General features: G+C 44.7%; 1 protein-coding gene across 3 annotated transcripts in view; it reads right to left on the bottom strand.

Moving 5' to 3' along the window:
* The window catches only part of ADAMTS12 (ADAM metallopeptidase with thrombospondin type 1 motif 12), a 161602-nt gene extending 152096 nt beyond the window's left edge, over positions 1-9506 (bottom strand). For all 3 annotated transcript variants that reach the window (XM_069880076.1, XM_069880075.1, XM_069880077.1), the window contains exons 1-2: positions 9386-9506; positions 1717-2078 (exon numbers count right to left, since the gene is read on the bottom strand). In XM_069880076.1, coding sequence (XP_069736177.1) covers positions 1717-2078; positions 9386-9497 — 474 coding nt within the window. In that variant the 5' untranslated portion in view covers positions 9498-9506. The remainder of the gene's footprint in view (positions 1-1716; positions 2079-9385) is intronic.
* Between the last annotated feature and the right edge of the window lie 4169 nt (positions 9507-13675).

Genomic DNA, 13675 nt, shown 5'->3' with positions numbered 1-13675 from the left:
TGATAGTATTTTCTCACTACAAATGTTTTGTCAGAAAGAAAGAATCCCCAAGCCTGTATTCTAGCAAACAATGTTTCAAAAACCTCCAAATCAAAGAAAACCTCCAGAAATTTGTAATCCAAATTAAAGGATCACTTTGAAGCATATTACCAAGCTGAATTTATAATGTAATTTGAGTATTTTTTTTAATCCTTGTTGCAGAATAAATGCTTCAGAAGGCATAATGAAGACCTAGCATTTTCAAGTTCTCATCCCAATGAAAACTAACAAAGACATTCTGGTTAAGCACAATACAAACCAACTAAGGAACTATTTATATCATCATATCCCCATATCTTCTTTTCCTTACTGACCCTGTATGATCATACCACATTTCAGGTAAGTTTTGATATGTTAGTCCCCACTGGAAGAATTACTTAGAAAAACCCTGATCTTCATACCTGGGGGACTGAAGTTTCTGACCTCAAGCAATGGACTGTTTCTCCAGGCAATGTGCCAAAAGTGTCATTAGCACTTGTGTAAGATTCCAGTTTCCCATTTTATCTACATCAGAGCTGTCTTCATGTTACTTTTCATAGATTGCCAGGACACATCTCTAACCCACTGATTTTCCAAAGCTTCTGAATAGTTCATACTTCTCAATAGCAAGAAACACACTTTGATATTGACAAGCTGGCAGGGAAAGGACGTATATTACAGACGCCCACCTTGGTTTTGAGGTCAGGCTCAAGAGCGAAATATTAAGTCCCTACCCTGTTGCAGAATGAGATGTGTTGGCCAAAAGGCATCAGTGCACTGCTCTACGCACTTTCAAGCAGTATCATTTGCACTCAAGGATCAACACTGCCCACGCTTCATCACCTCTGCCTGCACGCTCCATAAACCCTTTGCATTTTGCCTGTCACAGATTACCTGTGGTGTTTTACACAGCATGCTACAGCATGCCCTTCAGATTCAGGCAGTTTGTCTCTTCTTGTCCTCCCTGACAAGATAGGTTCAGCCTTATCCACTAAAATGAGAAACCTAGGCTATAGTAGTGCTACAAAAACAAAGCACAGGAAAAACAAGGCTTCCACCTCCTTGTCTCAGTCTGAACCACAGGCTATCGAGACATGTAAGACTTCAAGCTTTAGAAGTGCTCTTTTGAATGAGGGATGCCTAGAAGTGGTTCAGGTTTGAATTTAAATCTCTGTCTAAGGCTACATATACTCTATCATTTATTTCTGAAGTTGCAGTGCAGTTCTGAAGCAAATGTCCCAGTTTTCCCAGTCTACCATGAGCTAGTTTGATTTGTAGAGCAGTTTTGGCGCACCTGAGTTACATCACATATAGAGAAAACTAAAGTAGAAGCTCATATCCAGGTGCATACCAAAGGCATTACAACTACTAATTTGATCAAAGCAGTGACTGGGTATTTGGATGGCTTCAAGACATAGTAATGATAGAGATGTTAAGTCCAGACCACCAGAAAAAAAAAATCTAGCAAAGAGTAAACCTCAAAGGGCCCCAGCATCAACTTTTAACCTTCTGATACTCTCTTCCAAAAAGACAAATGACATCCATAGCAAAAATAATTCTTTCAGAGCATTACATCAATAAGGTATCAGATTAGCTCATCCAGTTTCTTACCAGACACATTCATATACCAAGTACTCTAGCTCAGTTCTAATGACACCAAAATTAACCCAGAACCCCAGTAAAGGTCACAACACTTACCAGACCATTGCAAGTGCTGATGGCTGCTGTCCCACTGCCGGAGCCTGGCTGCGACACTGTACCAATGAAGTGGCAAGGAATTCCTGAACCTGTTGAAATCTTCGCGCTGGTGTGGTTGCCATGCCTCCTCTCAACTATGTAGTTATGGGAAAGAAATCCAGTGTGGACAGTCAAGTTGAAAAACAGATGATTTTCCTCATGGTTAATTTTGTAATATACCACACTTTCCTTTTTGCTGAGGTCTCTCTTCTTCCGTGTGTCTGAGGTGTGATGGCGTAAATTAAAAGAAAGAAAATGCCCGCTTGCATCTACTCTTGCTGGATCGACCACGTGGTATTCTGGCAATGTCTTGATAAATTGCTCTGAGATAAAGGGGAGGGGGAGAAAGATGCAAAACTAGGGTGAGTGCTAATCTGTTCAGATCTCGTATGATTTAAAGGGAAAAAGAAAAGTGAGAGCTATTCAGCACACCAACTAACCAGCACAAAGGCAGGCATTGCACAGACTACCTTGCAATACAATCATAGTTTGGGCTTTCTCCTGCCCCATTATAACACTAAATTTAAAAGGTAAACTTTCTTCTTTTCAAATATTTTGTCACTGTTCACATAAAGGATTGACAGTTCATATAAAGGATTGTGAACAGAGAAGGCCTTATGGGAGATGGGATGGTTGGAGGACATGATCATGAGATGATAAAATTCTCAGTTCTAGGAGATGTAAGGAGGGTCAGTAAAACAGACACCTTGGACTTCTGGAGGGCAGACTTTAGACTGTTCAAAAGGATGGTTGATAAAGTTCCATGGGAGACAGTCCTTAAGGACAAGGGAGCCCAAAAGGGCTGAATGCTCTTTAAGAAAGAAATCCTGTCGGCACAAGAGTAGGCCATCCCTGTGTGCCGGAAAATGAGCTGTCGGGAAAGAAAACCAGCTTAGCTGAGCAGAGAGATCTTGACGTATCTCAGAAAAAAAGAGGAAAGTCTATGAGCTCTGGCAGAAGGGTCAGGTACCTCGGGAGGACTACCAGGATAAAGTGAGATCATGTGGGGAGAAAATCACAAGAGCTAAGCCCAACTAGAACTTAGACTGGCCAATTCCGTGGAAGGTAATAAAAAAATCTTTCTACAAATATATCAACAATAGAAGAATGGCCAAGGAGAATCTCCATCTTTTACTGGACAAAGGATCAGGATAAGACTGAGGTACTTAATGCCTTCTTACCCTCAGTTTTTAATAGTAAGGTGAGACGTTCTCTGGGACTCAGCCTCCTGAGCCAGAAGACAGGGAGGGAGAGCAGAACAAAGCTCCAGTGATCCAAGAGGAAATGGTTAGAGACCTGCTCAGTCAATTAGACATTCACAAGTCTATGGAGACAGACTGGATCCACCCAAGGGTATTACAGGAGCTAGTGGAGGTGCTCATCAAACCCCTTTCCATAACCTTCCAGCAGTCTTGGCTTAATAGGGAAGTTTCACTTGACTGGAGGCTAGTAAATGTTACACCCCTTTACAAGAAGGGTTGGTGGGAGGATCCAAAGAACTACAGGCCTGTCAGTCTGATCTCAGTGCTGGGAAAGGTGTTGGAACAGGTCATCGTGAGTGCTATCACACAGCACATTTGCAAGAGAACTGGGTGATCAGCCACAGTCAGCATGGGTTTATGAAAGGCAGTTCCTGTCAAACTAACCTGATTGCCTTTTATGAGAAGGTACCTGCTTAATGGATGAAGGAAAGGCTGTGGATGTTGTGTACTTGAACTTCAGCAAAGCCTTTGACACAGTTTCTCACAGCATTCTGCTTGAGAACTGTCTACCACTGGCCTGAACAGGCACACCTTCTGCTGGGTTTAAAACTAGCTGGATGGCTGAGCCCAAAGGGTGGTGATAAATTCAGTTAAATCCAGCTGGAGGCTGGTCACAAACAGTGTCCCCAGGGCTCTGCGCTGGGTCCAGTTCTGTTCAGTATCTTTATCAATGTCCTAGGTGAAGGGATTAAATGTACCCTTATTAAGTTTGCAGACGACACTAAACTGGGAGGAAATGTCAATCTGCTTGAGGATAGAGAGGCTCTGCAAAGGGATCTGAACAGGCTGGGTTGATGGTCTGAGGCCAATGGCAAGAGGTTCTACAAGGCCAAATGCCGGGTGCTGCACTTGGGGCACAACAACCCTGTGCAGCTACAGACTAAAAGTCTGCCTGGAGGAGAGGGACCTGGGGGTGTTGGTTGACAGCGACTGAACATGAGCCAGCAGTGGCCCAGGTGGCCAAGAAGGCCAATGGCATCTTGGCTTGGATCAGAAACGGCGTGACCAGCAGGTCCAGGGAGGTTATTCTCCCTCTGTACTCGGCACTGGTGAGACCGCTCCTCGAATCCTGTGTTCAGTTCTGGGCCCCTCACCACAAGAAGGATGTTGAGGCTCTGGAGTGAGTCCAGAGAAGAGCAACGAAGCTGGTGAAGGGGCTGGAGAACAAGAGGAGCGACTGAGGGAATTGAGGTTGTTTAGCCTGGAGAAGAGGAGGCTGAGGGGAGGTCTTATCACTCTATACAACTACCTGAAAGGAGGTTGTAGAGAGATATGTGTTAGTCTCTTTGCCCAAGTGATAGATGATAAGACGAGAGGGAATGGCCTCAAGCTGTACCAGGGGAGGCTCAGACTGGACATTAGGAAAAACTTCTTCATGGAAAGGGTTATCAAGGACTGGAAGAGGCTGCCCAGGGAGGTGGTTGAGTCGCCAACCCTTGGAGATGTTTAAAAGATGGGAAGATCAACTGCTTTGGGATATGATTTAGTAGTGGACAGGTACAGCTGGCCTTGATGATCTCAAAGGTCTTTTCCAACCTTACTGATTCTATGATTCTATGAAAATTCTATGACTGTCACACATACAACTCTTCCCAGTACAACATGAGCTGGCAACCCTTTTTGACCGAGGTCCCCAGCACTGGTGATGCGCTGATCAAGGAGATTATCCTCACACATCCATAAACCTGACCACCTCAAGTAGGACACAGAGCCTGATGAATGCACATGAGTGAAAACAACACTACTAACTGGCTTGATAAGCTGTAGCAATAGCACCTTGGTAGCATCAGCTTTAGCAGATGGTGCAGCAGAGGAGGGAATTTAAATGAAAGGTTCAAAAGGGGATGAAATAACTGTGCCTTTTTGTATCAGGGGTTCGAACCAGGGTAAGATTGGACAGCTTGTCACTTGTCAGGACCTAGCAGGGGAACAAAGCATTACTGGCATTCTTGTCTCCTGCTATGATAGCAAACAAAGAACATCGATTCCGACTCTTTTTTTTTTTAAATGAGTGTAAAACTCAAAAGCCCCGAGCAAATACCATAAATACACATAAAACACCACCCCTAAGAACTTATACCCTAAAGGCCAGATCTTCCACTGGCGTACTCGCCTTCCTGCCAAGCAATCAGTCTGAACACATTTCATTGGAAAGAAATTGTGAGCACATATGTCATTCCAATTCTTCATTCCCCAGGACTGTTCTTCATTCCTAAATGTTCTTCACTCCTATAGCCACTTATATATGAAGCAATTACACCTCATTCATTGATTAAGTTTGTTAACGAAGCAATCGGCCTGCTCCAGGTACTTCCAGAGCAATTTACTCCTCTCTAGTACTGGTAAGACAATTCTGAAGACACTTATTTCTCTGCCTGCACCTTCAAAGCCACACAACATAAATCATGCCTAGACAGATAGCTGTCTGGATTCATCACCTTCGGGAAGGAACATATTTTCTTCATCCTCGTTAGCTGCAATATGAGATATGGCTGATCATGTTTCCTCAGGCCATGGACCCCCGAGACACGTGCACAGGAACACTCTCCATTGAAAAAAAAAAAAAAAAAAAACAAAACATACAAAAAAACCCCACTTATCAGCGCATACACAAAATTGCATGAGAAATCTGGCCTTCTCTCAGCAGCATCCGTATTTCAGAAGTTTATTCTCACACAAAACATACTTCCGTGTACACAAGCCTTTCCACCAGCCTACAATGACTTTGTGCCTTTGCATGATGCAGATGCAGCTAAACAGGTCCCTCTTCTTCACATTCCAGAGTGAAGCAAAAAACAGACAGGGAGAAGAGAGGGTAAACACCCAAAAATATGGCTTACATGCTGAATTTGAATTACAAGACTTCTGGGAACTTCCACATCCCATGCTGTCCTAGCAAAGACAGGCTAACAGAATGCTGCAAGACCAGGCCCCCATTTCTATGGTTTCCAGCACAACTCATGAAATAATCAAATTAAATGCCTGAAGGAAAACCTACTCATTGGCTGCCACTGTGCAATTTGCCTCTGCTCATTGTCTTGAGCTTAATTTGTTGTGGCTTAACTGTTAAGCTCCATGTGTGATCAAACATTTGCTGTTTTGGACTTCAAGGAAGTTTTTTATTTCATCACTACAACATATTAGTGTGTAGAGGTTAAGGCAAATTATACATCATCATCGGTAAAAGGGAAAATGATGCCTAAGCATCTGGTGGCAACAGGATTATCAAAGCAGAGAACTCTAACTTCTTCCACCCACTCCTTAAATACTTATTTCTGCACGGTTGTCACTGGAGAGCAGAATTATGCTGCAATAATAATAATATACTGTAATGTAACCACAGAAACAAATTATTAAAAACTTTTCAAAAGACATGAGGGAATAAGATTACAAACCAAAGTTGAACGAGATGAGGCTAAAGATATTTCTGAAAGTAATTACAACCAGTTTCATCTAAGCCTTTGGGTAGAGGTAAGCAAAAGCAGTCCTACAATAACAGAACGATCTACTGAGTTTCACGTTAAGCCTAGCATACTGCTTGACTTTTCTAGGTAGACAAGAGTCTAAAACAAAGACAGGAGGAAAAATTTTCATAATTGCCTTTCTGCCCTTCTGAGAAAGAACTGCACTCAACTAGAAGGCAGAGGCAACAGAGCAACTTAAAACACGCAACCCAGACTGCGTAAGAGTTGTATTTTTCAACAGCAATTGCCTCAATTTTCATGAAGTAATAATTAATTCATCTTACAGCACCACGAGTTCCCATAAAACTTAGTGACAGCAAACATTAAATGGAGGGAATCTTTCCCAATGCCACTGACACACCTCGGGGCTGGCACATCCTCCTTAGCCACCTCCACTACAGGGAAGACCTGCCTGCCATGTTGCACTGCTCAGTATTTATAGGCTAGAAAGGGAAGACTTCCCTAGGCAGCTTGTCTAGCTCCAGAGAATGCTGTCTTTCCACACCTGCAGCCTGAGGAGGCCAGCTTGCATCAGTGAGGCAAGCAAGACCAAAAACGTCACACCAAGCAGGACACATTCAAGTCAGTACTCTGGCTTGCAATCATGGTGTTTACACAGGCCATCCTGGGGACACAGGACAGGCAAGGTTCAGTCCCTTCAGGCTTGTTTGATGACTCTAATACTTGTTTTAAGTTGTTGGAGAAACCTTCCCTGCAGACCCTTCTGATCCTGCATCACTGAAAACATCTGAAAATACTCAAAAGCATTGCTGTCTGTTGCTCCTTTGTAGATTCAAATTCACCACACATGGCAGAAAACTGCCTGTATTAAGAACGGATGTACATAAAGTGAATCAACTAGCATAAAAGAGAAAAATATATACAGTCTGCCACACATGACAGGAAATACACAATTTCTTTGAGACAGATAACATGTTTTCTGACAAAACTCCTTTAAGATGTGACACATTGCTTCACCTCTGTCTTTGTAGTTCACCTACATCTGCCCCTCAGATGCCCTGGCTTCTTTTCAAATCATTCCTTGGGTTAGCAAACAGCATTGCTCATCCCTGGAGGAAGCATCATCCTGAGCCAAATAAAGGCTCTGTAGCCAGGAAAGACTCTGAGCTGCAAAGCCCTGCAGCAAGGAACAGGCCTTCAACATTCAGCAACAGCATCCTTAACTGTTCCATCCATCACGCTCATGGTGGATGTGAAGGGAGCACACTTAGTATCACTTCAGCTATGTGAGATACAAATTTTAGTTCTTCGCCCTTAGCACTGCATTAAATCCTCCTCTGCAAAAAATCAGCCAAATTTTGAACTGTTCCTTTACGCAAAGCAATCCCCTGGAAAAGTCTATACTTCTCATCCCTAGAAGTTAAATTAATTCTTCTGTCATTTCCAAATGCCTGACAAACTACACAGGTACTATATGCTAACATAGCCATCCCTGTTCTGTCCCACGTAGTCACAGAAGTGCACTGATCAGAGAATCATAAAATGGTTTGAAAGGGATCTTAGAGATCATTCAGTTCCAACCCCCTTGTCATAGGCAAGGACACTTTCCACTGGATCAGGTTGCTCAAAGCCTCATCCAGCTTGGCCTTCAACATGTCCAGGGATAGGACATCCACAACTTCTCTGGGCAACCTGTTCCACCATCTAACCATCCTCATAGTAAAAAATTCTCCCCAGTACCTAAGCTAAATCTCTCCTCTGTCATCATAAAACCATCTACCCTTCTGCGTTACCGCCACATACCCTGATTGTTTGCGTTCACTTTGATGAATCCAGCAGGAACTAATTTCAGGATAACTGTTCACTTTTTAGGCAGATTACTTAGCCGCTTCTCCTTTCCATGACCTCTGAGGATCACAGAAGGAAGGTTTTCACCTCTGTGTTCAAGCTCTCCCACTGACAGCATCACAGCTGTTGATTTTATCAGGAAGCAAAATTTCCTCCTACACTCTTGGGTCTTCTACCATCAGGCAGAGTCTTCCCGCTACTCATAACTTTTCTCTTGTGGAAGGTGCTTCTCTGATTTTTCCTTTTAACAGCCAACAGGATAAAATTCCTGAGTTACACTCCTCCAGCGAACCATGCAGCTGACACCATCTTGGGGAATGAACTTAATGAACTCGAGGGAGCAGCCTCAGGAGACTTCCCTGGCAGATGAAGCCTCGCTTTGCTGTCCTCGCTGAATCCAAATAACTCAGAGTGGGGTTTATATCCTGATAACATAAATCTTTCTGCAGTTCATGCTGCTGTAGTACAGAAGTTTAAAATCACAGAATCACAGAATCCCTAGGTTGGAGAAGATCTTCTAGAGTATCAAGCCAAACATACCTGTCCACTACAAAATGATATCTCTAAGGACTTTATGTACCATTTCTTAAGTATCTCCTGGGATGGTGAGTCAACCACTTTTCCTGGCAGCTGTTCCAGTGCCTGATAGCTCTTTTGATGAAGAATTTTTTCCTAATGTTCGATCTGAGCCTGCCCTGGTGCAACTTGAGGCCATTCCCTCTCCTACTATGACTTGGGCAAAGAGACCAGCACTCACCTCACTGCTACCTCCTTTCAGGTAGTTGTAGAGAGCAATGAGGTCTCCCCTCAGCCTCCTCCAGGCTAAACAACCCCAGCTCCCTCAGCCGCTCCTCGTAAGACTTGTAAAATGAAGAAAAAAAAAATCAGGACTGTAAACTTTTCCAGCCGCGCGGTGCGAAATGAAATCGGTGCCTATGGAGTCGCCCGTTAAGGAGGAAGAACGAGCAGAAAGCGAGATGTACAAGCGCCCTCAGTCCCTCGGCGCAGCCCCCGGTGCCGGGACGCCCCGCGGTGGGAGCGCAGGGGCGCTCTCCCGGGGTGAAGGCTCCGCACCCCAGCCCGCCCCGCACAGACCTTGCCTCCCATCGGGGAAAAGGGACCCTGCGGCCCGGGAGGGCGCGGGGAGCAGCAGGACGAGGATCCAGAAGCAGCCGCGCTCCGCCCGGCGCGGCGGGACGCGCGGCATCGGGTGCGGGCGGAGCGGAGCGGAGCCTCCGCCGAGACGCGGCCTCCCGGTGTCCGGTTCCTGCCGGCGGAGGAATGGGGAAGGAGCCGCTCCCGCCCCGGGGTAACGCGGCGGGGAGGGAGGAGAGGGGGCCCCTGCCCTGCCCGCCGCCGCCGAAAAGCGCTGGGGGGGGCGGGTTTCGGCGCTCTCCGCCCGTTCCCACGCGGCGGTGCGGGGCGAGGGCGCGGAGAGGCTGGAGCGAGACTGCGGGGGGAACCGGGGTTGTGTAGCCTAGAAAAAAGGAGGCTGAGAGGAGACCTTCTCGCTCTCTGCGGCTCCCCGAAAGGAGGTCGTAGTGAGATGGGTGCTGGTTTCTTCTCCCAAGTTGCAAGCGATGGGGCGAGAGGAAATGGACTCAAGATGCACCAGGGCAGGTTTGGGTTGGTTGTAACCAAGCGAGCGGCTGAGAGAGCTGGGGTCGTTCAGCCTGGAGGAGAGGAGGCTGAGGGGTGACCTCATTGCTCTCTACAACTACCTGAAAGGAGGTTGTGGAGAGGAGGGTGCTGGCCTCTTCTCCCAAGTGACAGGGGACAGGACAAGAGGGAATGGCCTCAAGCTCCGCCAGGGGAGGTTTAGGCTGGACATCAGGAGAAACTTTTTCACGGAAAGGGTCATTGGGCACTGGCAGAGGCTGCCCAGGGAGGTGGTTGAGTCACCTTCCCTGGAGGTGTTTAAAAGACCGGTGGATGAGGTGCTGAGAGACATGGTTTAGTGATTGATGGGAATGGTTGGACTCGATGATCCAGTGGGTCTTTTCCAACCTAGTGATTCTGTGATTCTGTGGAGGTCCTGCACCTGGGTCAGGGCAATGCTCAGTATCAACATGCACTGAAAAATGAAGAGATTAAGAGCAGCCCTGTGGAGAAGGTCCTGGTGGATGAGAAGCTGAACATGAGCTGGTGATGCACACTCACAGCCCAGAAGGCCAACCGTATCCCAGGCCACATCAAAAGAAGCGTGGCCAGCAGGTCAAGGGAGGTGATTCTGCCCTGCTGCTCCACTCTGATGGGACCCCACCTGGAGTACTGTGTCCAGGTCTGGAGCTCAGCACAGGAAAGACATTGACCTGTTGCGGCAGGTCCAGAGCAGGTCCACTGAAATGATCAATGTCCTGCAACACCTTCCCTGTGAAAAGAGGTTGAGAGAGCTGGGGTTGTTCCATTTGGGTAAGAAAAGACTCTGAGGAGACCTTACTGCAACCTTCCAATAGTTAAAGGTGGCTTATAAGAAAGATAGGAAAAAACTTTTTAGGAGTGCCTGTAGTGATAGGACAAGGGGTAACGGTTTTAAACTAAAAGAGAAGTTCAGACTAGATATTTGGAAGAATTTTTTTTCACTGAGGGTGATGAAACACTGGAATAGGTTGCCCAGACAGGTGGTAGATGACACATCTCTGGAAACATTCAAAGTCAGGTTGGATCAGGCTCCAAGCAACCTGATCTGGTTGAAGATGTCCCTGCTTACTGCAGGAGTGTTGGATTAGTTGACCTTCTTGGTCTTTTCCAATCCAAACGATTCTAGGATATCAGGAAAAATTTCTTTCCTGAAAGAGTGGCGAAACATTGGAACAGGCTGCCCAGGGAAATTGTGGAGTCTCCATCCCTCAAGGCATTCAGAAAACGTGTAGATGGGGCACTTTAGGACATAGTGTAGTAGGCACAGTGGTGGTGTGTGGATGGTTGAACTGGATGATCTTGGAGGTCTTTTCCAACCTTAACAATTCTATGATTCTATGATTCTATGATGGTGGGGCCTCACCCACAGCCTCAGGCCTCTCAAGTCCCAGCTTCCAGATTATCTTCCCTGGATGATGAGGTCCCTCTTGTGTTTTATAGTGTGCTGCTGCGTTGGAGCCACTTACCTTCCTAGGGAAAGTTTCTCATCACCTTGGCGCTGATATTTTTAAAGTGTGTGCAATGTCCTCTCCACCAAGGATCCCTCGCACAGCCTTTTCCAAGTTCGCCGCCCAACTGTGGTTCCCCAGGTGCCACAGGGGGTTCCTGGGTGCTGCTGCGATGTGTCCTGTCCTTGGGACCAGGACTGAGTTCCTTGTCTATCCTAATAGCCCTCTGCTTAAAATCGACTCTACCAGGTGTTTCTTGGTAGAGCTTCTACGTGGCTGTTCTGTAGTGACCTGTGCTTAATTACACTTAGTCCTTTGCTCAGATTTTGCTGAAGGCAAAGGGCTGATGCATTTCAGCTGCCTGAACTGTAAGAACTGTGAACCTCAAACTCCAGAGTGTGAAAATGAAAGAAAGAGTTAAAACGCCAAAAATTTCTAAATCAGATAGAAATGTGGCTTCTCCTCAGCTTGAGACATGATAACTCCGAGAACTAAATGGATTTATAGAAGAGTGATATTTGATTTATGAGTCATAATGTGCTCTCTTCTAGCTAATGGAGTGACGTGCAGACTTATGCAAAAAAGAATGAATTTATGTAGTATTTGATATCCAACAACACTTGCCAAGAGAAGTTTTGTTCATTGCCAAGTATTTTTTTAAATATAGCCATCTACATGTTCTTCATATGAAAAACTTCATATGAATAACTTTATGAATAATCTCATCTGTTACAGTGACAAGTTTCCCAGTGTGTTTGCCACTAGGATTCTTATAGTCTAGTCACATAGTAGGCACTTCACTGGTTTGTGACATTAGATATTGTAGCATGCTTAGCTCATTATCAGGACTTCCCTGGAATTAATTTTAAGGCAAGCATGGCATGGAATTGATATAATATCTGTAATACTTAACATTTTAAGAACACTTGACAGTTGTTACACAGAACAAGCTACACGGTTTGCCATGAGTATTTTAAAAGAATTAAACTGAAGAATAAGGAAGCACCTACAGTAAATGAGATAGAAAGGAAAAGGATCATAAAATGGGCAGAACAGGCAAGAGCATTGGAAAGAAGGGGTGAAAGTTCAAGGCATGGGCATATGTTTACGAAGTACAGATTTAACAAACTTCTTGAGGGTGATCAGAAAGAACAGCCCTTTTTTGAGGGACGCTTAACTATTTGTTTTGATTTCCAGTCATCTTTTTGGGCAGGTGTTCACTGCATTTGATGTGAGGCAACCAATATTTCATGCAGGATTCCAGCTTGGTTTCTTCCTCAGCAGGAAAAGTTAATTCCCATTACCTGCAATTCTCTCCAAGCATGAAGGTGTTTTTTTCCTTCTACTCCTTCCTGAGACCACAGAGTTTCTCCTTCTGGATTAACTCTCTCAACCTGTTATTCTGGCTTGTTTTCTTCCCTGTTATCTCTTCTCCAGATGGCATCACATGAGATAAATAAAAACATCAGGAAATTATGGAGAAATAAAAGCTTTAGGAACTCAAGAAGGTTTGTGGGAATGTGGGTGTCCTGTTTTGATATGATCTTTTTTTTTTAATGACCAAATATTGTAGATGTAAATGTCATTGAGATTGGAGAAAGAAAACTGTGGGAATCTGATCTGAAACATCTGTAATTCCCTGGGCTTTGGGCCAGTATGCATATACACAGAAGAAATGATTCACTGGGTGTAGAGTCAGAAAATACCCTGGGGAACAGAAGGATTCCTGCTTAAGGGATGCTGTCACTGAGTCACATACAGTTAAAACAGGAAATGATAACACAAGTAGAAAGCACTGTCCTCCTGTGAGGACATACCAAGGCCAGCTATTTAAGTCAACAGAATTTATGGCACTGTCTTCCCAGTACAGACCTGGTTTAGGACAGCATTTGTGGGCTGTTAAAATAAGATGCCTATATGTTAAACAATTTGCTCACTCAAAAAGAATTGTAAAAATCTAATGGAATTTAATTAGTGGTTTCCTGTTCCAAAAGAGACGTGACCTGAAGTTTTGGAGACTTCTGAAGGTAAGGGCACTCTTTTTTTGATAACACAACCTCAGTTATAAAAAGAGAACCAGTACAATAACATACCACTCATGTTCTTCTGACAGCATAAATATTGCAGTTCAGTAATTGCAGCTACACACAGTACAGTTAAAAAACTGTATAGTTAAAAAAAGGATTTGTGACCAAGGGACACAGTCAAACCTGAATTGACAATCCAGGAACAATCAATATCTGAGTTCTTTTAAGTATACCTCCATGACAGAAGTAAATGAAATGTGCATATAGGA

This window comes from Phaenicophaeus curvirostris, chromosome Z, assembly GCF_032191515.1.
Source record: "Phaenicophaeus curvirostris isolate KB17595 chromosome Z, BPBGC_Pcur_1.0, whole genome shotgun sequence".
NCBI lineage: Eukaryota > Metazoa > Chordata > Aves > Cuculiformes > Cuculidae > Phaenicophaeus > Phaenicophaeus curvirostris.
Note: the sequence above shows the minus strand (reverse complement) of the source record. Positions and strands in the feature narration are given on the sequence as shown.